Source organism: Vulpes vulpes, chromosome 14 (assembly GCF_048418805.1).
Source record: "Vulpes vulpes isolate BD-2025 chromosome 14, VulVul3, whole genome shotgun sequence".
NCBI classification, from domain to species: domain Eukaryota; kingdom Metazoa; phylum Chordata; class Mammalia; order Carnivora; family Canidae; genus Vulpes; species Vulpes vulpes.
The window spans coordinates 104895677-104921234 of NC_132793.1; the positions used below are offsets into that span (position 1 = coordinate 104895677).

Here is a 25558-nt window from a genome sequence, read left to right on the forward strand (position 1 = left end):
TACCTCACAGCAGAATACAGAAGTGACCAGAGCTTTTAGGCTCATTGCTAAGTGACTTTTGTGTCCGTCACTGTTGTGAATGAACGGGGTCTCTCTTGGGATTCCCATGATAACCACACAAGCCATCCTTAGAGGAAGGCTGTCCCCATGTTGAACTGTGGCAAAACTCCCACCCCACTCCCCACCCCAGTTTTTGGGAAAGGAGTCAGGAGTCTGAACACACAAGCTACTTTAAATGGACATAACCAGGCCACATCAAGGCTCCCCATCCCAGGTACCAACCTAAGACCAGGAAGTCCCAAGGCCCCCTGATATAGGTACTGACCCAAGACTGGACAAGCCCACCCTGTGTGGGAACACAGTCATGCGAGCCTGGGCACACCCCGTCCCTTCCCCCCTCCCTTCCGCCACCACTTCCTCTTTTGGCACGCTCACAAGAGCTGCTCCCAGAGTCGAAAAGAAACCTCTCTCACTCATTCTTTTTCTGGGCTGTGGTCAGAGGGTAGAACTGACTATGGAACACATTTGACTCAGGTGCTCCCAAAGAGTAGGCACTGCCCTCCCTCCCAGCCAGGCCACACTGATACCACCTTAGGCACACGTTTTGTACCAGGAACCACCGTGCACCCCCCTGGGGTCCCTTCTGCACTTGACCACTGCATGTTTTACACCCGGGCTTCTTCCAAACATAACCTGGGGGACCCACCCTAAGAGAGGGAGAAAAGTCTATAAGCCCCAAGGGTTTCTTCTCAAACCAGCAGGAAGTGTTTTCTTATTTGCTACTTTCTCTGCCAGAGAGATGGAGGAAAAGACCACAGGAGGCCACACATTCTGATCCATGCATCCTTTATTCCATGACCAACCGCTGTGCTGCATCCAAGCCACAGTACACAAACTGGCAATCAACCACAATCCAGCTGTACAACAATCTGAGGCTTACAGTACATTTAAGGCTTTTAAATTTGAAAAGAAAAATTAAAATCAAACCAGAGAACCCCCAAACCCAAACCCCCAACCAAGACGAGCAGTGTAGCAATGGTGAGGCATCTTACAATTCAGATGCTTACTCGATGCAAGTCCAGTGTCAAAACCCAAATAACTCCTAAACTAAAAAGATTAGTTTAGTGAAGTTTTAATTACATAAATTCTTCAAAGCATAAACTTGTAATTTTTTTTGTCTTGGAAATGTTATAAAATTTTTGTAATAGCAAAACATAGGAGTAAAAACATATTAACAAAATGTATCCAATCATTTACATTACAAACGAGGGATCTGCAGTTCATTGTTGTAGCCTGACAAAAAAAAAAAGTACCCATTAAGAATCTATGCACAATGTGATTGCAAATATGTACAGTACTTTAAAAAAAGCCTACAGGGAGGACTTTGCAGAAAGAAAGTCGGCTAGGCTCTTTGTTAGACCAACCAGACAATCAAAATATTAAAACTCTGTGGACTAGTAATAAATTTACACTTAAAAAAACCCCAGTTTCCTCTTGTTTAAGAATATTCCAGTTATATTTATATGCTTCCAGTTGATGAAGCTGTTCACGATAGTTCCAGCAAGTTACCCTTCGTTGATTTGTGTGGGGGGAAAGATCAGAATGGGAAGAAAACTTAACAAAGGAATTATCACCAGCCTAGTTTTCCAGTTACATGATCACGGCTTCACAAATGGATTGAATCCATGAATCCAGTGGCTGAAAAGGAGCTGCATGTCACGGACGATGGAGAAAGGGCTGAGTCCTGTGTGAGTGGGTCATCACCGATGGGTACAGCAGGGCAACAGGTGGGAGCATCATCTACACAGCACGGGACAACCGACTGCTCCCCGCATCCAGCTCTCAGGCAAGGATGCTGGGTATCACTGCTGTTCGGTTTCACGTGCTGTGAGAATTGGAACAACCTCGAGGTACGGAAGCCTGGGATGTCCTCAGCTCTCTGATCAGGACACTAAGAGGTGGGCGCTTCCTCCTGGTGGTCGTGCCGTGACAGCTTTCCAGTTCGAGCCTGTGCAAAACGGACGACTCGTGTATTCACAGTCAATGAGGTAAAATCAAGGTGTCTTCAGGAGTTGGGCAGTTCGTGCGATATGAACTGTTTTAATCTTTCTAGGTATTGTGCGTAAAGCTCTATGTCGTTGTGCCCGGCCCCTTCAACCCAGAGGGGTTCCACGGCCCGGGGACAGCGCTCGTACATGGCCAGGCCGTGGGAGAAATCGATAACCTCGTCCTCGGTACCGTGAATGACCAGCACGGGGGAGGTGACCTTCGAGATCTTGTCAATGCTGCAAAACAGAACAGGGGCAGGGGGAAGAGGGCTCTGTTAGTGGCAGGCACCAGTAGCAGATGGCACACCTGACATGCCTGAACCTGCATCCACAGATAAGGAAGGTAATGCCAGGGGGATTCCCCTCATTTTACTAGTGATTCTTCTTCTTCTTCTTTTTTTTCTTTTAAGATTTTTACTTATTTATTCATGAGAGACGCAGAGAGAGAGGCAGAGACACAGGCAGAGGGAGAAGCAGGCTCCCTCTGGGGAGCCCGATGTGGAACTCGATCCCAGGACCCAGGTATCATGCCCTGAGCTGAAGGCAGACACTCAACCACTGAGCCACCCAGGCACCTCTCTAGTGATTCTTTTTTTTAAGGATAAACTTTTCATGTTGGGAATAATTCTGGCTTTGCAGAAAAGGTGTAGAGATCACAGAGCTCCTGTACACCCTCGGCCCGTCTCCCATATGGCCAACACCACATGTTGCTCAGATTTTGTTAGTTTCCCCACTGATGCCTTTTTTTCTGTTCCAGCATCCAGTAGAAAATACCACACTGCATCTGGCCATGGTGTGTTCGTTCAAGTGTTTTATTAAAAACAGAACTCCTAAAGGCCACCAGACCAACAATCCAGTAACTAATACATCTGATATATTCATATTTTCAAGAGGATTTTTCTAAAAACATAAACAGGCCAGACATCTAACACGTCTGACTGCGTGTCTCTTCTGAAAGCGGAACACCTAATCCATGGCTGCCTGGGTGTTCAGTCTTCTTGGCGAGATAACTCGAGAACCCACTAATACGATCCTCACAAACCTCATTTCATAAATGCTAATGCCTCATTTTTTTGGGTAGAAACTGTACTACTTAGCTTGAAAACATAATGCAATGCCTAGCTTGGAGTCTGAATGATCTTGGATTGTTTATAAGAATGGAATCTACCCTCAAAGGATGAATATTTGAGGATCTTCAAAAGAATGTGCTGCAGGCTCTGAAAACATTTCCCAAAGAGGAATTCAAGACTTAAGCCTTGTTGGCAGGGTGTGCAGGCGGCGTCTCCCACGGAGGGGACCGCCACTTCACCTACGGACACAGCAGGAGAGGGGGGCCTGGCCAGCCGTCCTCTGAACACAGGCCACCACCCGGGACTTCTCTCCCTGCCTTCGCTCCCTGCCACAGCCACAAAGAATATGAACTGCAGCTATCTGGAGGGATCCTGCTGCTCAAAGGAAGCACGGACACTCATTAAACATTTTTGACAGCCAGGTGCTCTGCCCTTTATGTGCCAAAAACCTCTCTGAATCTCCAAGGAGACACCAGGAGATAGGAAAAAGCCGACCTCTGGGTAACCAGGAGGGCCGGAAGCCTGGGGAGGTACTAACACCATGGGCATGAACTCGTGCAGGTGACCGAGCTCTCGCATCAAGGGCACATCCCAGAGACCTGTACATGACTGTCACAGAATCTTTGTCACAACTCACATTGCCCCCGCCACTTTGGGGCATCCCAGGGAGACAGCAAAACCTCACTAGCCACAGGATTTGCCAGGATGTGAGGCTCAGGGGGCAGCACGCCATTTTCCAGATGAGGAATCCTTTAGAAACCCGTTCTTCTCCTGTTTAATTTTAATAAGACCTCTTCTTTGGAGAATGTGGGAGACCAATTATATTCAATTAAAAAGCTATTTCCTGATAGAACGGCCTGGGGCTGTGTTCCCTGGTGCACGATTTAGGAGAATCTCTACAGCCAGAGGGCACATCTCTAGCTAAATGCCCCCACCTGTCTGATTCTAAACAGAAAAGGAGGCAAAGGAAAATAAGCTGCAAACCAAACAATGATCAGGGCTCCTTTTTCATTTTTTGTCATTTTTTAAAAAGATTTTATTTATTTATTAATGAGAGACACAGAAAGAGAGAGAGAGAGAGAAGGGCAGAGACACAGGCAGAGGGAGAAGCAGGCTCCTTGCAGGCACCATGGAGCCTGACGTGGGACTCAGTCCGGCATCTCCAGGTTCAAGCCCTGGGCTGAAGGCAGCGCTAAACTGCTGAGCCACCCGGGCTGCCCATTTTTTGTAATGTTAAAAGGAAACAGGGAACGCCTTCCTTCAAAGCGAGGAACACAGACAATTCTGAGGCAGCAAGGGGCCCCATTAGAGAATGTCTGCTGGGTTCAAGCACCCAGGAACGTCAGCGTAACTTTCTGTGGTCTGAAAAGTGGCCGTGTTGATATCCCAGGCATCAGGCAGGAGGATGGCCTTCAGGGCACTGTCCACACACCTGCCTTAATTCAGCAAACTGTTTACCTCTATCAGCTTCTGTGTCCTAACCTGTGAATTGGGCACTTTGCGCCTTGACCAAATGTGGGGTAAGAAGCAGGGGGCACCATGTAGCGCTGTGCCTGGTGGATCACGCAAACCCAGGAAAGATCAGTTGCTGGCTTCCCGTTAATTAATAAGCTGCGATTAGTTGCCATGGCTGTATTTTAAGGTATATGCTAATTTAAGAGTCAGGAAACAATCTATTCATTTTGTTGCCACGGTAACTCCTAGCATCGCTTCCCACAAACACGCAAAACATCTCCCTTTCCACAAACTGGCCTCTCATTACCAATTCAGCACAAATAAGACGGCATCGGAGCTGCACATTCGGCCTACTTAGCATGCCCAGCCACGCCAGCACCAGCGTGCAGCCAGGTCAGCTCGCTCATGCGGCCGTATGCCGCAGAACGCTGCTCCACACCATGGAACCAAGGTTCACCCAAGGTGTTCACAGAAGGCTTCTTTTTGTCGGAGGAGGACAGGCTGTGCGACAGATGTTTATGTAACCAAGTGACATCCTTTTCCCTCCAGCGAGAGCAGAATGACAGCCAGGAGTGGGTCAATCAAAATTCTGAAACCGGGCTTTATTTCTGCTGAGGCTTTTCTTACCAAATAGCAACATAAGCCGGCCAATCCTGCTTTAACAATCCCAGACTACTCTAGCAATGCGTGATGGGAAAAGTTCAGGGGGCAGATAGTTTTCATGGAAAACATATTCCTCAACTCAGATTAAAAACAAAAAAAAGGGGATCCCTGGGTGGCGCAGCGGTTTGGCGCCTGCCTTTGGCCCAGGGCGCAATCCTAGAGACCCGGGATCGAATTCCACATTGGGCTCCTGGTGCATGGAGCCTGCTTCTCCCTCTGCCTGTGTCTCTGCCTCTCTCTCTCTCTGTGACTATAATAAATAAATAGATAGATAGATAGATAGATAGATAAATAAACCCAAGTAAAATTTCCAAACAGAGGTATTCAAGAAACCACTGGTTCCCTGCGTTTGCATTTAGAGTATGGTCATAACCCATCTCCCTTCCATCAGTGGATGAGAAAACAGCAGGGACAGCCAGCAGCAGCTCTGCTGCCTCCAGAAGTCGGCTGGAGAGGACCCAGCTGTGGGCTCCCGTCCATGTGCTCCCACAGGCGAGGAGGCCAGTCCTTCTGGTAAGAGTGGGGGAGGAGGCTGAAACAATGGCTCCCAGGGGGTCCGTCCACTGATACAAGGATGGTGGCCTGTTACCAAAGCATGAAGGTTCCCAGCCTGCAAGCAGCTCTCTTCGCCCTTTCCCTCACCTGTGCTGTCTCACTGAAAGAGGAAGAGATTCTAAAATTGAGGATGCTTGCGATTTTTGTGTGCGTGTGGAGACCACTAATTGCCTCATCATACATTTTGCATTTAGCTCTTTGCAATTCCACAATCTGTGCCCATCTATGTGAGTGAATATTGAACGGTAAGGTTTTTTTTTTTTTTTTTAGGATACATGGGCACTTTCGTTTTCATCTTGCACTTACAGCTGAGTCAATTAATCCTGGGTGTCAATACGAGCAAGATCCTTACACATCATCCGGGAGATTTCTACAAATAAGTCAGGCCCAGAGGGCAAAGTCTCTGGCTGCTGGATGTGTCCCAGCCACCACCACAACCCCAAGGTGCCCAGCACAGGGTCTGACATGTGACTGTGTTTGGCAAATAATTATTAGTGGCCCACAGTTGATGGTGGCATCTGAACTCAGGTCACTGGACACCCTGGAGCCTGTTGTACAAGTGTGAGCTTACCTGGGGAAAGCATCAAAGCAGTATGTTTTCCTGGTATCTGGGAACGCCACACGCAAGCCTGACATCAGAGGCGAGTGGAGGATGACCGCAGCACACTCGTACCTGGAGGCCAGGTCTACCGTGGGGACGGTCCCGATGCTCTGGCCATACAGGATGATGTTCTCAGGACTTACGCCATACCTGGAGAAGTCAGGGGGTGCACACCGTTAGCTAACAGAGGGAGACAAAGCCCTAATAGCTTAAACTCACAAAACTCCCACAGCTACTGGTTTAAAATGCCATCATCTAACTTGTACCCTTCAGCTTAAAAAAAATATGAACTTCACAAAAACAAATGTTAGGGGGGTTCTGTCTTCCACAATATTTTTTGAAAATAATGAACACGACATTTTGGGGGGTAGGAATTAGTGAAATAATAGTGTGAATAAATAGTGAATAGTGAAATAAATGCATTATTAATCTCATTTCGTATTTTCAGAGTCCTCTCATTTCTTATTCTCCCCTTTTAGGGTTTCTCTGATAATCACAAATTTCACTATTTCTGAAATAAAAGCAAAAGCACATGTGGCAAATTATACTATTTTTATTAAGAGCCCTTCATGTGAGGTTTTAATAAGATATGAAAGGTATTAACATTTATCAGGAAAAGGTGCTGAGAGGTGGTTAATTTGAAGACAAATGTATTTGCTTCACCCTCTCCTTGGGGCTAAACCCTTTTGAGCTTTTCCATCGGCCAGCGTTCTCCCAATTGGCTCTCTCTGGGTGTTTGGTCGGTGACACTGCCCGGTCCCCACGGCCTGCCGTGCGCACATGAGCTCCTGCCAGCACCACGCAAGCAGAATGACAAGTGCGGCCTGTAGGTCGCAGCTTTAAAGAGAAGGGTGTGCTCTCCCCGTCCTGTGGGCAGGAAGCGGACGGACCTCACGGTGAGGCCCTGGTCCACACAGAAGAATTCAGCAAAAGCTAGGACGTCAGACAAGGTCAAGGGCGAGCAAGGACACGGGAGCGGGGCTTCATCACACTGCTGTGGGCATAGAGACCAGAACGAGCACCCGGGCAAAGAAACTCATAGTACCTGGTAAAGCTGAAGCCAGAGATCCGATAATTTCACGTTTTAGCATAAACACCTACTGTAGCAGCTCACAGGGCAATATGAAGGGCTTCCTGCCAACAGCCTCCAGGGACAAGCAGGATCAAGCCGCTGAGGGGATGGCGGGATTTCAGCCCAGCTTCCTCAAGCTCCACAGGAAAATGGGGTTCTTAAGGAGGAATTCAGGGAGGGAATGGCTATTTCTGGTGGGTACGCACTGGGCGTGTTTTGGACAGCTGGCCTCTGAGCTGTACCAGGAGGGGCAGGCGGGACGTGAACACGTGGGGGATGTAAAGGATGCTGTGTGTGAGCAGCACCCGGAGCACACAGTGCAGCGTGGGAAAGTATGAAGCAGGTGCAACGTCCCCTGCGCAGCTCAGGAGGGCCGCGGAGCTGAGACGGAGCTGGGCAGGCCAGCAGGGGCACCTCCGGGAGCAGCCTGATTGTGCTACGGGTTAGAGCTTGTCCTGGAGAAAATGTGGGACACTGGAGGCATCCAAAGGGCAAGTTGACGGGAACAAAGTTAGTGCTCTGAGAAGAGTCATCTTCCAGTGGCATGGGGGATGGAGGACAGAAGCGTGCCAAAAGGGCAGGGAGATAGTCAAGGGCCTATTAAGAATCATACAGTGGGGCGCCTTCGTGGTTCAGTTGGTTAAGCCTCTGCCTTCAGCTCAGGTCACGATCTCAGAGTCCTGGGATGGAGCCCCACATCAGACTCCCTGCTCACGGGGAGTCTGCTTCTCCCTCTCCTGCTCCCTCTGCTCTTTTGCTCTTTCTCTCTCAAACAAATAAAATCTTAAAAAAAAATCATAGAAGAGAGAACAGAAGAGTATGATACATTTTTTAAAAAACCAAAGAAATTAAAGATTTTCTATTCTCCTGCAGACACAAGTAGAAAAACATGTGCTTAGAACCTGGGTCCACTCTCTTTCTAAAGGGAAGTGTCTGCGCAGCTCCACCCCTAGGACCTAGCATCACTCTGTGCACCTGTGCCTTTGGAAGAGTATCTCAGGGTGAAGGTCTCAGGGGTTCTTCCCGGGGGCAAGAGCAGCTGGAAGGGCAGGTTATTATAAAATGATCAGCAAAGGGATTTTGATGGAGAGGTTCAAGCAAGAAACTGGTGGCCACAGCACCCTGGACCCCAAATCCCTAAGTCCCAGAGCCTTTCCATGAGCCCCAATGATGAGGGACCCCAGAGCAGAGCACCCGTAGTGTTTCAGCAGACCGCCTCACAGGAAAATGCTTTCTATACAGAGGGGAAGCCATGCCAGGGTCCCTCTGGCACAGCCGCCTTGAGGTCCTTCTATCGTGGACAGGGAGGCCTGGTCTAGCAGGAGGTTTTAACCAGGGCTCAGGCTCCCTCTACAATTTTCATCAGATTGCTAAAGTTGGGGCAGCCCCAGTGGCGCAGCGGTTTAGCGCCGCCTGCAGCCCAGGGTGTGATCCTGGAGACCCTGGATCGAGTCCCACGTCAGGCTCTGCATGGAGCCTGCTTCTCCTTCTGCCTGTGGCTCTGCCTCTCTCTCTCTCTCTTTCTCTGTGTGTGTGTGTGTGTGTATGTGTGTCTCTATGAATATATAAATAAAATCTTAAAAAAAAAAAAAGATTGCTAAAGTTGTCTTTGGCCCCCAAAGCACAAGGGCCATTGGCTACTTCACATGATGGGGAGGTGGGGGTGGTCAGGAAACACCCAAAGAGAAAGAAACCCCACATTTGGAGCCGAGGTCCTTCCTCTGCTTTGGGTTACAAACAAATGAATCACAAATCAAGGAAAAAGAGGAGAAAAACATAAGGCGAAGGCCGAGAATTAGAGACCATAAATACTGAAGATGTAAAACACAGTACGAGCCCTCCAGGTCCGCACAGCCCCCCTCGAGCCTGACTGACCCTCCTCGACCCAATCTGAAGGCTGGTGAGGACGACACAGGAGAGCTGACTGCGGTGACGAGCCAGTGCTCCCTCGGCTCTCCATCATCACAGTTAAACCTACGCAGTCAGGATCCCATCTTCCATACCAGACTCCCTGGACTTTGGGGCCACATGGAATAAACACAGGAGCAAAGGGCCCAGATGTGCGGGATGTGGCCTGTGGGTGGCACAGCGTTCCCTCCCGAGGGTCCCGAATCCATCCATCCCCACACACTGCATCTCCTCTGAATGCAGTCCAGAGAGGCTGGAGCTGCTCCGCCAGAGGCTCGGCTCCTAGCTTCCCCTTCACCCGCACCCAACACCCGGTACCAAGCTCTGCAGATCCCACCTTTCACATGCAGACTCACATCCCTGCTCACACGCAGCACTCTGAACTCAAAGCTTTCACCCGAAAATGTCACCAGGTAAAACACAAAAGCACTGGCCACCAGAGGGGAAAGACACCTGCCACATCACACCGCCAACCAAGGGTTCCTATCTAGAACACACAGAAAACTACTACAAAGTGAGAAAAAGTGGCATTTTACAGAATGGGCATTTTATAAAAGAAGAAATCTAAAATGGCAGGGAGGGAGGGTGGGAGGGATAGTCAGCTTCATTAGTAAAAAGGAAAATGTGAATGAAAACCATCATGTGGATCCGAACAAAGATTTAAAGGTGGACAGCGCCAAGTGCAGACGTGAGCCACAGACACTTTCCTCCTCAGCTGACAGGGCAGGAAGTGGACATAACCACTTTGGAAATGTTTGGTCACAGTGGAGGAGATGTATGAACATGCACCTGGTGACCTGGTGACGTGATTCCCTAGCACATAGGCCACAACAAGAGGCACTCACACACGCCAAGAAACACATGCAAGATCATGTGCGGGCATGTGTCTACACGGCTGGAGACGAGCGTCAGCAGCCAGGTGCCGCCAGGCCAGAGGGCACGCCACAGTTCAGGTGCACACTGGCAAGGCAAAGGCAGGACACAATAGAACATACCCTCTGTGGCACCATCTGCAGAAATGCCAACCCACCCAGATTGGGCTTTCTTGTTGGGGGATATTTAATTGGGCTGTAAGCCCAGAAGGCAAAGCAGGGAAGTGAGCCCTTAAAGATGCAGGTAAGGGTGGTTAAGGATGGGGAAGAGAAGCACACCATCTACAGGGTTGGAGGAGGAGGTAGGAGGGAGCTTGTGGAATGCCGCGTATAGGCCACATCTGAGGCCAGAAGCTGGACATTTTACCATCCTCGCAGCTCAACATTTACATTTAGGGACATTTCAATCTGGCTGATCTATTTTATGGCCAAAAAACATATTTTAAAAGTTCACCAGATAGGGACCCCTGGGTGGCTCAGTGGTTGAGCATCTGCCTTTGGCTCAAGGCGTGATCCCAAGGTCCTGGGATCGAGTCCTACATCAGGTCCCCACAGGGAGTCTGCTTCTCTCTGTGTGTCTCTGCCTGCCTCTATGTCTCTCATGAATAAATAAATAAAATCTTTATATATATATATAAAAAAGCTAGAATGTCCCATGTTTCACACGGGCTCTGCAAGTAGATTCTGTTTTCTGGCTCTGTTTTCCCCTCTGTCTTATTTAATCTGAGAGTTAAACGAGGCTTTAGGGTCTGGTCCTACAGTCCTACCCTTTTACTCAGTATCAATCAATGTGCAGTCTGAGGAATCCACAAGTCCACTGGAATTTCTAATTATGGAAAATTCAGTAATGGAATTGACTTTTTTAATTCCCAAGAAATTCAGATACTTCTCAGTTTGGAACCATGGGTATAGAGATTATCGATCTTGTACCTTTTTTCCACCAAAAACAAAACCTCTGATGATACCATGAGAAGGACGCACCTCACTGTCCTCATGTCCCAAGAGGAGCATGGGAACAGAGGCCCCTTACATGTGCCACCAAAAATCTTTGATACCTCCAAGGAAGTACTTGCCTTCCCACCTGACCCTTCCCCAGCTCCTCATTTGTTGTCAGTCTAGTAAAGACAGGAAAAAGCAGTGGGAAAGTCCCAAACGTAATACTAACAAACATGAACATTGGATTAGCACTCTACAGTTTGCAAAGCCCTTCTGGCGATGAGCAGAAGTTTACCAACCCTTTGCAGAAAGACCTGACAATATTGCTTCCAGTATTCATTGTTTTAAACAAGTCAGTACCTAATAATTAAAAGAAATTAGAAATTAGAAATAAAGGACGCCCGGCTGGCTCCATTGGTAGAGTGTGCGACTCTTGATTTTGGGGTTGAGTTCAAGCTGCACGTGGAATGTAGAGATTACTTTAAAAAAAAAAAAAAAAAGAGGGACGCCTGGATGGCTCAGCGGTTGGGTACCTGTCCCTGCTCAGGGCGTGATCCAGGGTCCTGGGATCAAGTCCCACATCAGGCTCCCTGCCTGGAGCCTGCTTCTCCCTATGTCTCTGCCGTTCTCTCTCTGTGTCTTTCAGGAATAAATAAAACCTTAAAAAAAAAAAAAAGGAAATGAAAATTCTCACTACCTGAAGGTAAGCATCATTCCCATTGTAGTAGAATCGATTTCAAGTCCCTTTTCCATTTATAGATTTTGTTCTACGGGACGTAATTGTGACCTGTTTTTGTAGAGCACTTTTTAGTGAGCCTGGTAGCATGAGTTCTTCCCGCACTGTCTTTATGAGACATAATTTTAATTGCTGCATGTTTCCTTATGAGCTTTATTTTTAGCACAACATGTACCGTGAGTTATAACAGTTTTTGTGAGGGCTGCCTCCGTATCTTAACTATCTAGTGAACTTTTATTTTTTTTAAGATTTTATTTATTCATGAGAGACACAGAGAGAGGCAGAGACACAGGCAGAGGGAGAGGCAGGCTCCCTGCAGGGAACCCGATGCAGGACTCGATCCCAGGACCCCGGGATCATGACCTGAGCTGAAGGCAGATGCTCAACCACTGAGACACCAAGGTGCCCCAGATCAAAAACAAGACGGTTTTGTGGAAGGGAGAAACAAACAGGAGAAACGTCCATGCGGGATTTTTGGCACAATGTTAAAAGTACAGTTTTCTAGCAGGTACCACCTCTGCGGGCCAGGGCCAGGAGGACCAGCACAGCAGCCCACCCTTTCTCCTATGTGTCCAGTCCCCAATCCAGGCTTTCACGAATTTATCATCTTCTGTCCTCAAAATCTTCTCAATGGCTTGTTCATGAGGTGGAATTCTAAAAACCATATTCCCCTCTGTTGCCAGTCTAGTATCCAAAGTCAGGATGCAGACAGAGACAAATATGTAATGAAAACTAGTGTATCGTTAAGTTATAAATTCAGGTAAAGATCTAAACCAGGTTCTGATGGTGACCTATGAATGTGGCGATTATGTAGTTAATCCACAGATTCGCTGCCTTTTTTTTATTTTCAGATTTGTTGCTATACCTGGAAAATGTTAACTATTTTTTTTTTCTTAATGTGTTCAAAAAAAATAGTTTCTGAGCACCTCCTCTGGACTAGGCATGGAATGCTAGGGGATAGAAAGATGGATATAAAATGATTAGTGGTCTCAAGGCACGTACAGCCCACGGGAGAGTCAGGAAGCCACAGAGAAGGATGTAAGATGAGTGATTAGGGCACAGGAGGTCATAGGAGAAGCAGCAAGAAATTCCAGATCAGGCCAGGTCACAGCCATGTGAGCAGAGGGCCTCTCTGCTTTTGGACAACTATGTGTCTATCTGCAAGTCATAACAACACACATTTTTATCAGACTTGCCCTGGACGTCCTCATAGAATCTGTGATCCTGACTTAAATACATAAGTAGGTATTTTCTGCACACTCGTCTCAAGGCAAAGGTGAGAGTAGATGCGCTTGTGTTAAAGCAAAGCCTCATGCTGGGGCCATCATCCCTCAAATGGGTGATTTAAGGACCACCACTGGGGGCCCACGGCAGGTCCTGACCCTAACTGACCCCGGCCAGTGGATGTACTGAACAGCCCACACTTACACGTATATACAAAGACTGCAATGAGGCCAGGAGACCCCGACACTCATGGTCAGAACCCCTAGGGCTGTCCAGGAACCATCAAGAGGCCACCACATCTCAAACAGGAGCACCACACACAACTAAGCTCTCCATCTCTGACCGTTCTCTCCTAATTCTGTTTTCCCATTGCCCCACGAAATCCCTCCTTGGCCCTCAAAGTTCTCCCAGGGCCAGAATTCTGACTCCATGTGTCTCCATCCCCACCACGGCCCACCTTTCCTCGGTCCCCAGGCTCACAACCCCCAGAATCCTCTCACCTCTTGACCATCCTACTTTTATCAATCCCCAGCCCCTGCTTGGGTAGGGACAGGTAAGGGGAAGACAGGTGCAGTCTTCTCTTCCCACCCCCTGCACCAAGGCTCCATCCCGATGGATACATTTTCTTCTCACTACGAATTCAAGATAAGCTCAGGAGGGAAGACAGCAGCAAGGTCAACCCAGGTAGCACTGCCCATGATTTGGGGACAGTAGAAAGCCCGCAGTGGGGACCGTGCAGGAGCAAGCAGCGTGGCCGGGCCAGGCGGCAGGTCCTAGCAGGTGGGGAGAGGAGGGCAGACGCAGGACCAGGGGCTGGGCGGGCAGCGGCCTCGGGAGTCTGCGTGTGTGGGCTGGGTAGGACAAGGAAACCAAATAAACACAAACAAGCCCGGGCACAGACGGGCGGCGGCCACGGCTGGCAGACAGGGCGGGGGCGCCACGAGTGGGTGAGGACCCACGAAGTCTCTGTAGGGCAGGTGTACAGAGGCTTTGGCTCCTTGGGGAGGAAGAGGAAATCACCCATGGGGAGGACTGGGCACCCGCTCCCCTGTGAGCTCACAGGAACACCTGGCAGCACCCAGCTAAGGGGCGAAGGCTGGGGGCACTCTGATAAAGGGCGTGGGGCCAAGGGCCGTGGGCTGCCTGGGAGTCGGGACAGGTGGCGGGGTGCAGGTCGGGGAGGCATCACTACCTCCCAGGGTGTGAAGGCTGAAGCGCGTGAGCATCGGGGAGAGGGCGGGTGTTTGCTGGGACCACCACGCCCTTCCCAGCGAGCTGGCCAGATCAATTCTTCCTCCTTCCTTCTGCTCCTTGTCTCCGGCACCTTGCAGGTCCCCCCACCCAAAGCTCAGGCCCCAGCCTCTCCTGGAGCCTCTCCTCTTTATGTGGCCCTCGCCCAGCGCCAGAGCCTTGCACGACACCTGACACACAGCAATCGTGCCCCGAGTACATGGGCGGTCCGGGTTTCTGACGCCAGTGCATCCGTGGATGTCCCAGCTCAGCTCCCACCCTGGCACGGCCCACCCCACCCCTTCTCTTGGCATCTGTCCCCCAGGGCCCCATCTCTTCACACTCAACACCACTCAAACCTGACACTTTGTACTCCCTCCCCAAATCGATTCCACTCTCCCCATCCCCAGAGCTTGACTGCACGGGCTTGAGAGTGAGGGTGAATTTTTCACTCTTCTCCCCCCACCCCTGATATACTCCCAGTTGCTAAGTCCTGGCATTTCTGCCTCTGAGACATTTGCCAGACACGTTCCTGACACCACATCCACTGCTGTGTGCTTGCGTCCTGTGGTCGATGGAATGGGATCCGCCTGTCAGCTTGGCATGTGAATGAGCATGCACACTGCCACAGGCGACACCCAGGGTCTGCTGCTCAGAGATCTTTCTGGAATGCGGGCCGTCACAGCTCTACCTACCCTGTGAGGCTCACATGGCCCACAGGGCCCCTACTGCTCAAACCACCACCTGTCCTGTCCTCTCCTTCTGGTCTGTCCTGTTCCATGGCTGGTGAGGAGGCAAGTGTCCTAATTCCTGAGCGCTGACCCGGTTTCCATCCAGTCCCTTTACTCTCATGAGACCTGCATACACTGGCACATCATGGAGCCTGGGAATCCCCAGGCCTGGTCACCCCCGCCTCTGACCCCTCCTCTCCTCTCTCAGACTTGTCTTCGCCCCAGTTCCATCATACAAGCTACCAGACTACGACATCTCCACCCCATTCCATTCCTATTGGAGACATCTCCCTTTGAAAGAGAGATAGACAGGGATGCCTGGGGCCTCAGTCAGCAGAGCAAGTGATTCTTAATCTCAGGATGGTAATGCTGGGCATAGAGATGACTTAAAAATAAAATCTTCAGGGGCCCCTGGGTGGCTCAGTGGTTGAGCATCTGCATTTGGCTCAGGGATTGATCCAGGGTTCTGGAATCGAGTCCTGCATCGGGCTCCCCGCAGAGAGCCTGCTTCTCCCTCTGCCTATTTCTCTGTCTCTCATGAATAAATAGAATCTTAAAAAAATAATAAAATCTTTAAAAAAATAAAAGAGAGACAGAGAGAAAAGAAGAAACCTGTGTCCTGTCAGTTAATCACACCTCTGTAGCAAACCACCATCCTTGGGATAAAAGTCCACATCCTCAGGTTAACCTCCACAATCTGGCCCCACCTTACTATCATAACCTCTTATTTTCTCTCCAAATGAACCTCCTCCTGCACTTAGACTCCTCACTGAATCATACAGTCCCTTCCATCAGCCTGGAAGGCTCTGGGGTCCCCCCTCCTTCACACACCGGTCTGCATGGGGTCCGTTCCCTTCCAACCACTGGCACCGTGACGGTGTGTGTGAGATCCTCCACTGTTCTGTGGTGGGTCCCACACTGGCTATGAGGCTGTCAGCCCCCCAGGGGGAGGCAAACAGTACCCTCGCTCGGGGGGTGGGGGGGGGGTTCCTTTCTTCCTTTGAATGGATCGTGGTTCCAGCCAAAGGCCGTTTTCAGCCACATCACAGGTGAATTCCGTATATTGCGGTCATTTCAATATCTAATGCCTTTGAAGCTCAGCATGTTCTTGAGGATCTGGGAAGGGGCCTCTGGAATCTCCTGTCTGCAAACCAGCAGAGATGAGTCAGACCATCACAGATCATGACAACATTTAGCATTGTTTCTTAGGCATGATGTAAGATTTACTGAAGACCCACTGCAGGAAACCCAAATCTCTCAATTTGCCAGGGGAAAACCATGGCTCCGAATAACCACACAGTGGGGCGGGCACAGTAACCCCCTGGAAATCCACAATGTCCCCACCACCCTGACTTCTCCAAGCACCTACCACCGTCCTGCATCACAAGCCATGTCGAGGGCGTGCTGGCCACCGCCAGTGCAGGTCTCCGCTCCCGTCGGCACCCAGGACGTGGCCCCAGAGCCCCTGCAGCCCAGGGCGAGCCGGCGGCAAAGGGCAGCAAGAGCCGGAGCCGGGCAGGCATGTCCCGTGGGAATGATCGCTTCACCGATAACATAAAACCTGTTTGTTTTTGCTTTAATGTAAGGGTTTCTTTCTGTCTACAAACACGAACAAGCAGAGCCTCCCCAAGACACATGCATCCTGTTTAAGTTAATGGACCTTGACTTTGCCCTGTGTTGAGAGTATCTCCATTCATCTTCACAAGGAGCATGACTGGCACAGTGCCACGGACTTTGAAGTCAATATTTTAAATATTTCAGAGCTAGGATTCCTGGTGGAGATAGCTTTAGACATAGGACAAAGATAAATACACAAGGTAACGTGAATGTTAACTGAAGGATGAGGTCGGAGATGCTGAGAAACCCCAATGAACGTTAGGGCAAAGCCTCCGAGGTGAAGGCTCGCCCGTGCAAGGGAAGCAGGTGTGTGAGCAGGACCCGCCAGAAACCACAGACGGCTCCGTGGCACACTCCGCCTACAGGCTCAGAAATGGTAAACCGATCTTTTACTTTCTGTGGTCAAAGCTTAACAAACGTGTGCCTTATAATTTAACTACAAGGAAAACGAAAAAAGCATCGGTCACCCAAAACAAGCATGTTTTTTCTTTTTAAAAATACACCTGTGTAGGTTTAGAATTTTTTTTTTTGTAACGTTCTACATGTGTCACAAACAGATTTCTATCGGTCATTAATTTCAAAGGTGAAAAGCTAGGGGAAATTTTAAAGTTTCTGATGCCTTAGTGCTGTTTGGGAAAATTAAAAACTTTAATGGTTAGTGATGTCAATTGTACATTTGTTTCTTTTCTTCTGATCAAGGGAATTTGGTTATGAGAGACATTCATAAACAAGATAATTACAACCTCTGGAAGTTTTAATAATCTGAGCATGTTGGAGATATTCTCTCAACACTTTTTTTTTTTTTTAAAGATTTTATTTATTTATTCATGAGAGACAGAGAGAGAGAGGCAGAGACACAGGCAGAGGGAGAAGCAGGCCCCATGCAGGGAGCCCAATGCAGGACTCAATCCCAGGTCTCCAGGATCACGCCCTGGGCTGAAGGTGGCGCTAAACTGCTGAGCCACTCGGGCTGCCCTCAACACCGGTTTTAATATAAAATGTGCCAAATGCAACATTAAATGTGGTCCCATTCACTTGAAGTAACAGTGAATTGGGGAGAAGCAATGTGCTCCCAGGTTATGAGTCTTTGGGGAAATAAAGAACAAAATGTGATTCAAATCAAGTAGAAGTTCAGGCAAAATGAGTATTCTGGTCAGTAGGTTTATCAGAGCACAGGGAACAGTGATCAGAACCGGGACTGGGGAGTCAGGACTCACAGACAAGGAGCTGGAAGCCTGTGGCAAGGAGGGTGGGGACAGAGCCTGGTCAGTGGGGGCCAGGCGTCACTTCTGGAAGCAGAGGACCATAAGGAAGGTGCAGCCAAGGACGGCAGGTCAGGGCGCGCCCAGGATCCCGGGATAAGGCCTGAGACAACGCAAAGGAAGAGGCTGGTGGGAAGAAGCATCTGTGTTGCTCAGTCAGACGTGTCCATAGCAAGTTATGTTGGGACAGGAACAGACTGGAAGCTGATTCAATAGCTCAGGGTCAGGAAAACGGGCACAAATAGGGAAACTGGGAAGGAGATCACAGGTGTGGAATTCTGTTTCTTTGAAAATAAGTCTGGGAAGATAGTCTCAAGTCACCTGGGAACATCTCAGGAAAACCATTTAACGGTGAGATGCTCAGGGCCATCATAAGAAAAGTTTTCCTGGGGCGCCCAACCAGCTTGGTCAGTGGCGTGTGCCACACTTGATCTCAGAGTCGTGAGTTCGAGTCCCATGTTGGGGGCAGAGATGACTTAAAAATAAAATCTTAAAAAAAAAAAAAAGAAAAAGAGGAATTCTTGGGTGGCTCGGTGGTTGAGCATCTGCCTTTGGCTCAGGGCATGGTCCTGGGATCAAGTCCCACATCAGGATCCCTGCATGGAGCCTACTTCTCCCTCTGCCTATGCCTCTGCCTCTCTCTCTCTGTCTCTCATGAATAAATAAAATCGTAAAAAAAAAAAAAAAAAAAAAAGAAAAGAAAAAAGAAAAATCTTCCTGGAACTGTTTTGATGTTTGTGCTAGACAGACAAGGCCCTGGGTGTGCGTCACCCTACCTCCTGCCAGGGATCACAGGAAGCCAAGCAGGGGCAGGGAGAGGCCAGGGAGAGTCTGTACATGCCAGGAACTTCGGGGGGCACCACCGGGACCAAGCAGACCAGGGTGGGACCTGGGTGGGACCAAGTGGGGACCTGGGTCGGACCAAGTAGACCAGGTCCCCCAGGGATGGACACACCAAAACTGAAATCTGTGCACACAAAGGTAACGTGTCCTCTTCTTGAACAGGCCACTATGACAATGACGCGAAGTGGGGATGAACGCATTCCAGGAAAACACGCTTTACAAGCAGGCTTCCATGGCAATGGGCATGCCCGGTCAGCCTGGCCTTCCTTAAACTTACTCAAGATCTCAAAGCACATCAAGACATGCATTCTTCAATGTCTGTAAAAGCATCATCCACCTTCAGCCATGACCTTTCTCCTGTGTTGGAGGTTTGAAATTTCCTTCTAAATGGGGCTGTGGGGCAGGGCGGGAGGGCACCTGGCTGGCTCAGTGGTTGAGCGTCTGCCTTTGGCTCAGGTCACGATCCCAGAGTCCAGGGATCGAGTCCCGCGTTGGGCTCCCCATAGGGAGCCTGCTTCTCCCTCTGCCTGTGTCTCTGCCTCTCTCTTTCTGTCTCTCATGAATAAGTAAATAAAAATCTTTAAAAAAAAAAAGGGGCTGTAGGGAAGGGCCTTCCATGTCGGGCCCAAACCCACCCTCAAAATGACTTAGTTCTTCATGACATGCAAGATTGTTCTCTGCTCCCACAACACATTCCTTTTCATTGCAGCAAAAGTAAGACCTGGAGTGACTTAATTAAAAAAAAAAATCACTTTTCAGAAGAAAAGGTACAGCCCTAAAAGATATAAAATCAACTCTTTAGATCTGTAACAATTAAAATGGAATAATTTGCTTGAACTTGTTTGGGTATAATTGGGTATAAAACTGTTCCGGTATTAACTGAGACTCTTCTCACATTCTCTAATTATCTGTTGTGCTAGAAAGGCCAGAAAATGCTGCCTCCCCCCTACAGCTGCACTAATACCTGGAAATGGTTAGAATACCACCTACCCTACTTTTTTTGAGAGGATTACATGAGTGGCTTATGTAAAATACCTATCACAGGCATCTGACCAAAAAAAGCCATCAGTATTGTTATTATTTTTAAGATATTATTCATTTATTTGAGAGAGAGCAAGAGTGAGATCAAAAAGGGAGAGGCAGAGGGAGAAGCAGGCTCCTCACTGAGCAGGGAGCCGGACGTGACACTCGATCCCAGGACCCCAGGATCATGACCCGAGCCAAAGGCAGATGCCTAATTGACGGAGCCACCCAGGCACCCCAATTCCTAATTATTCCATCCCACTGTAGGGCAAGCTCTCACAACAGCACAGACACTAGGCCCAGGTCTGTGAATCTGCCCACTTGACACTGCCTGGCAAATACTGTGGATCTGGGAATGCCACACCACAGGGGCTTTGACTTCCTGCCCTAAAACACCTGGCGATCTTTGGAAGGTCACATCCTGGGGACAGAGCATTCCTGACGGGCTGCGTCTTTTCAGGGCACCCCTCCATCTCCGGGCCCTAGTGCTGGCAGCACACGCCCAGGGTGACTACCGCAGGGATGGTTAGAGCAACCATCCAGGAGGCCTGTGCCGTCTCCTGCAGGGCCTGAGGAAGGTGACCTTCCGCTCCCCACAAAGGGCCTGCCCACAAGGACGATGCACAGCTGAGGGAGGAGGCAGCTGGCCGTTCAAGAGAAAACCCCCACTCCCCGGGCTGCTTTCCGGTGTCCGTGGCCAGACAGGACACTGGGGGATCTAACGCAGCCCCTGGACGCAGGACAGCACCTGCCCCAGAGCCAGAGGGCCAGCTCACTCCACCACCAGCTCGGGCTGCACACTGCCTGGCTCTTCCTGGGAATGTCCATCCGGGTGCTTCATGTATACGCAAAATGTGACACTGTTAAGTCAACACTCTCCTCGGGTGGACGCAGTGGAGAAGCCCTTTGTCCCTCCTTGATGGCATCACCACATCTAATCTCCTCTTCGTGCCTACCTTGTGTCCTTCCTCCTCATGTCCCTAGTCTTCCTTCTGCTTCCAGAACCTTCCGTCTTCCCCACCATCCTTCTTAAGAGCACAGAAAGTTCGCAGCACCAATTATGGAAACACTGCCAACCACAGGGTAGGGATGGAAAGGCCCTCAGAGATCATAGAGATGGATCACTTTATTTTATAGGTAAGGGAACTCCAGGTTTAAGAGGTTACTGACTTAACTCAGAATTGTAATTACTTAAGACAGCTGCTACCTGACAGCTCCAGAACATGGGTTCAATCGGGGGGAGAAACGGGATTCCTAGCAATTACAACCAAGCCAGTGAAAACATCACTGTGACACGGTTTCGGGAGGTGGGGGGATGGGGAGGGGGGGAGGACCCTGTCCAAATCCTGCCTTGTGACGGGTGAGTCGCTGCATGTTTGCCAATCTGCTTGGGGTCTGCCTTCTCTCACGTGTAAGATGGAGCTCCTGTCCAAGGTGGTGGGCGCGCAGCTGCTCTGTATTGCTAGTTACCACCCCCTCTAACGCGGAGGGAAAGGAAATGGGAATGAGGACCTCCATCCACCGCACTGCTCTGAGCATTTCAAATGTAGTAAATGGTGCTTTAAATGTGAAGAAGATACTTGGGGCTCCTGGGTGGCTCAGTAGGTTAAGTATCTGCCTCCAGCTCAGAGGCAGATACTTGCAATCTTGGGAGTCCTGGGATCAAGTCCTGCATCGGGCTCCCTGCTCAGCGGGGAGTCTGCTTCTCCATCTCCCTCTGCCCCTCCCCTGCCTTGTGCTTGCTCTCTCTAATAAATAAATAAAAATCTTTTTTAAAAAATGAAGATTCTGTTTACTGGGAACGGTTTCCGTGGAGGATCATGAAAGGTTCTGGAGGTGGATGGTGGTAACAGTTGCAGATTGTGAAAGTACTCAGTGCCACAGGTCTGTACATGTAAAAATGGTTAAAATGGTAAACTTAATTCAGGTATATTTCATCACAATAAAAGGAAAAAGGGGACTATTCTTCTTAAATCTGGCTTGTACTAATTATTCCCTTATTTTATTTATTTTTTTCAAGTAGGCTCCATGCTGTGTGGAGCCCAACATGGGACTTGAACTCAAGACCCTGAGACCAAACTTCAGCTGAGATCAATCATCAGATACTCAACTGAAAGAGCCACCAAGAGCCCCTAGTTTTGCCCTTTGTAGCAACTACAAAGGAACATCGCAGCTCTCCTGGAATTTTTAAGATTTTATTTATTTATTTATTTATTTATTTATTTATTTATTTATTTATTTTTAATTTTTAATTTATTTATGATAGTCACAGAGAGAGAGAGAGAGAGGCAGAGACACAGGCAGAGGGAGAAGCAGGCTCCATGCACCGGGAGCCCGATGTGGGATTCGATCCCGGGTCTCCAGGATCGCGCCCTGGGCCAAAGGCAGGTGCCAAACCGCTGCGCCACCCAGGGATCCCAAGATTTTATTTATTTATTCATGAGACGGAGAGGCAGAAACTTAGGCAGAGGGAGAAGCAGGTTCCCTGTGGGGAGCCCGATGCAGAACTTGATCTCAGGACCCGAGGATTGTGATCTGAGCAGAAGGGAGATGCTCAACCACTGAGCCACCCAGGTGCCCTAACTGGAATTGTAAGATTTTACTATAGGAGTAGAAACAATAAGTAGTAAATAAAACAGCAAAATGAGTAAAATTTGGTTTCCCTTTAAATTGTAAAATCTCTACAACCCAAACGCATTAGAATTTACCAGTAACACGGAGACACGAGATCATAAAGATATGCGTGTGACTCATTCTGCTTTCTTTTACCAATCTAACAGGGCCTCCTACCCATGCTCTATCTCACATGGGAGGCAGCAACTCCACAGGTTCAGGGGTGATTACAAACCTGGAATCTACATAATAACTCTATTTTATTAAACATAATTTTGACTTCCTTGTCCCAAAGACTTTCATTATCCTTCCCACTAGCTCTGCACCTTGCCTGGATTTTTTTTTTTTTTAAAGAAAAAACAAAGGAAAACCACTCCTTAGTGTGGCCGTGATTCTGTTGTCCTCTTCCTCTTCTGGAGAGAAAAGCAGCCCCTCGGGATCATCACAGAAAGAAGCCAGGGCAGCACGCGGAAACGCAGGGACAGATCTCTCTCTCAGCACCTGTCACCTGCCTAAACCCATAACAGGATTCCAATCTCCATATTGGACACTCCAGGGCAACGGTTGATGAGGTCGTTATACAGCGTGGCCCTCGGGCCCCAGCCGGTGGAGCACAGGGACTGCGGGCTGGGGAGCTAGCCCCAGCGCCCGGCAGCCAGCAGCATCGCAGCACGGGACTCAGCAGTCTCCCCACGCACAGCTGATATAAGGCCTTGGGGTAATGTCCACACGGTATTTTAATCAAAACACTATGTTGTGTATAAAAACAACGAAGCAAGAGCTATGTCCTCATTTATGGTAAACAGAAGCCTCTCGGTGGTCACAATGGGGTCACTCAAAAGGGCCCCGCACTCGGAGGGTCCCGCAGGCACAGAGATGCGCACGCACAGCAGGTCCCGCTGGTCCCGCAGACACGGGCCTGGGCCCAGGCACACTCAGAGGAGAGCCAGCCTTTACCCCCACACTCTGGACCTGTGGGGCTCCCGATGTCCCCACTCCAGTCGCTGCTTCTCCTGGGCGGGGTGTGCAAGACTGAGAGTCTCCTATGTGATTGTTTCAGACACTGAGGGACTTCATACAAGATCTCTGCTGATGACATTGCCAGCAGGGACGGACTCCGACTAGGGGTTTATTCCAAAGCAAAACCATGTTGTCACCGCAAACTCTTCAGATGCATGGACCTGCCTCCTCACCTACCCTGTGGGAACCCAGGGAGGCCAGGGCGGGCTAGGCCACTGGCAGGGAGCCCATGCATCCAGTGGATTCCACTCCCCCAGGGCAGGCTTATCAATGACCTCCATGTGTCTGCTCTGGGGCGCTCACCTTGACTCTCCCCCATCCCAGCTGTTACCACTACTGCAGCAGGCACCCTCTTCCTGGTCAGCTGGCCTGCTGGGATCCCCCTCCTCCTCTTCCTCCTCCTGCTGGGATCCCTCCTCCTCCCCTTCTTCCTCCTCCTCATCTCACTGGACCTCAGCTGGTCCCATTCTCCCAAATTTGACCCAGGACACCAAGGGGCATTGGGACATACTGAACTTTCAAATCCCTTCTTTCAGCCTTAGGATGTTCCCACCTAATTATTCCTAATTCACCTGACTCCCTATTGACAATTCACCATGAGTTTGGAGTTTCCACCAAAGCAAAGCAATTCAGAAGAGGAGGATTTTTGACTACAGATTTTCAAATTAGTCAGGAATTGTGTTTTTCATCAAAACTTGGAAGAAATCAAAATAATAAAAAATCTCCTATTAAGTATTTAAAAAATTTTCAATACCATAGCTCTACTTGTATGCACTTTCATTTGGAAAAGAAGCCTATTTTCACCTTCTTCTACCACATATTAGAATTCTTCAGATTTAAAAGAAAATGTGAAACAATATGGTCAAAACATTTAGGAAAACATTAACATTTCAATACAATTTAATACTTGCTACTTCTTCAGCATAAAGCAGAATTTATGAGCAGGGTTATACATTTCCGTCATGTGAGTACCTGAATCAAGTGTCATATAGAAAATACCTCAGCTGAGTTTTTCTTTGTCCTGCTGGCGTCATACACCCATGCTGACCAGTTTCTCTCTGGGGGCTTTCCAGGAATCAGAGAAAGGAGTCATGTAAGCCCCACTCCCAGGAACAAGAATGAACAAGGAGGTGCAGCCCGGGTGACTCAGCGGTTTAGCGCCGCCTTCGGCCCAGGGCGTGATCCTGGAGACCCGGGATCGAGTCCCGCATTGGGCTCCCGGCATGGAGCCTGCTTCTCCCTCTGCCTGTGTCTCTGCCTCTCTCTCTCTCTCTCTCTCTCTCTGTCTCTCATGAATAAATAAATAAAATCCTAAAAATAAAACAAAAAAGAATGAACAAGGAGGACTTGAGTTTTGCCCTCATGGGGCTTATAATCTCACAGTCTGCTTATACAGGCTGTTTTTATTCTAAAATAAGAATACCTGATTTTAAAGATATGGCAGAGGCAGATCTGGGCCTAACACACTCCCCTTACTCAACAGATCCGAAATCCAAAGACAACTACATCACCTCCGAGCCAATGTCCTGGTGAGTTCAATGCCTCCGGGCCTTCTTATAGGGCATCAGAGTCAGGATTTGGGATCTGTGGGCTCAGGACCCGTGAACTCACTTTCTGAGGGGATTGGGCCCCTCTCATCCCGGTCACTTGCTCCCACAGGCTCAGCCCTACCAGGTCATAAATCACACCCAACAAGGCCAGACCACAGGTGTTCACTGCAGGAAGGCTGGGTCACGGCTACGTGTGAACAACAGCCAGGAACCACCAGGAGGCCAAGCTCCTGAATGGCAGGCTGGCTCTTATTCATCATTAGAGTGTGTGCGGCACACAGCAAAAGGACATACTTGCTACCTACCTGACCTCTGATCCTAACAACCCACAAAGTGCTAGCATCCATGTCTTTAAACTGAAGTTCATGGCAGTGAGGGGAATCACCAAGGCCACCAGGCTGGTAGGTAGCAGAGCCAGGCTCTGAAGCCACACCAGATGCCTGCTTCCAAAGCTGAGCCCCTCTGCTCTGAGCCTCATGTCTCCGTGTCTCCCTCAATGGCCAGGAAGGGGTGGCAGCTGCCTCTCAGC

The 25558-nt window shown here is 49.2% G+C and overlaps 1 protein-coding gene across 1 annotated transcript in view; it reads right to left on the minus strand.

Annotated features, from left to right (window-relative positions):
• Positions 1-829: 829 nt before the first annotated feature.
• Positions 830-25558, minus strand: part of ABHD17C (abhydrolase domain containing 17C, depalmitoylase) — a 47635-nt gene continuing 22906 nt past the window's right edge. Inside the window, exons 2-3 of the mRNA XM_072737478.1 lie at positions 6363-6542; positions 830-2285 (exon numbers count right to left, since the gene is read on the minus strand). Of these exons, the coding sequence (XP_072593579.1) occupies positions 2066-2285; positions 6363-6542 (400 nt within the window). The 3' untranslated portion in view covers positions 830-2065. The remainder of the gene's footprint in view (positions 2286-6362; positions 6543-25558) is intronic.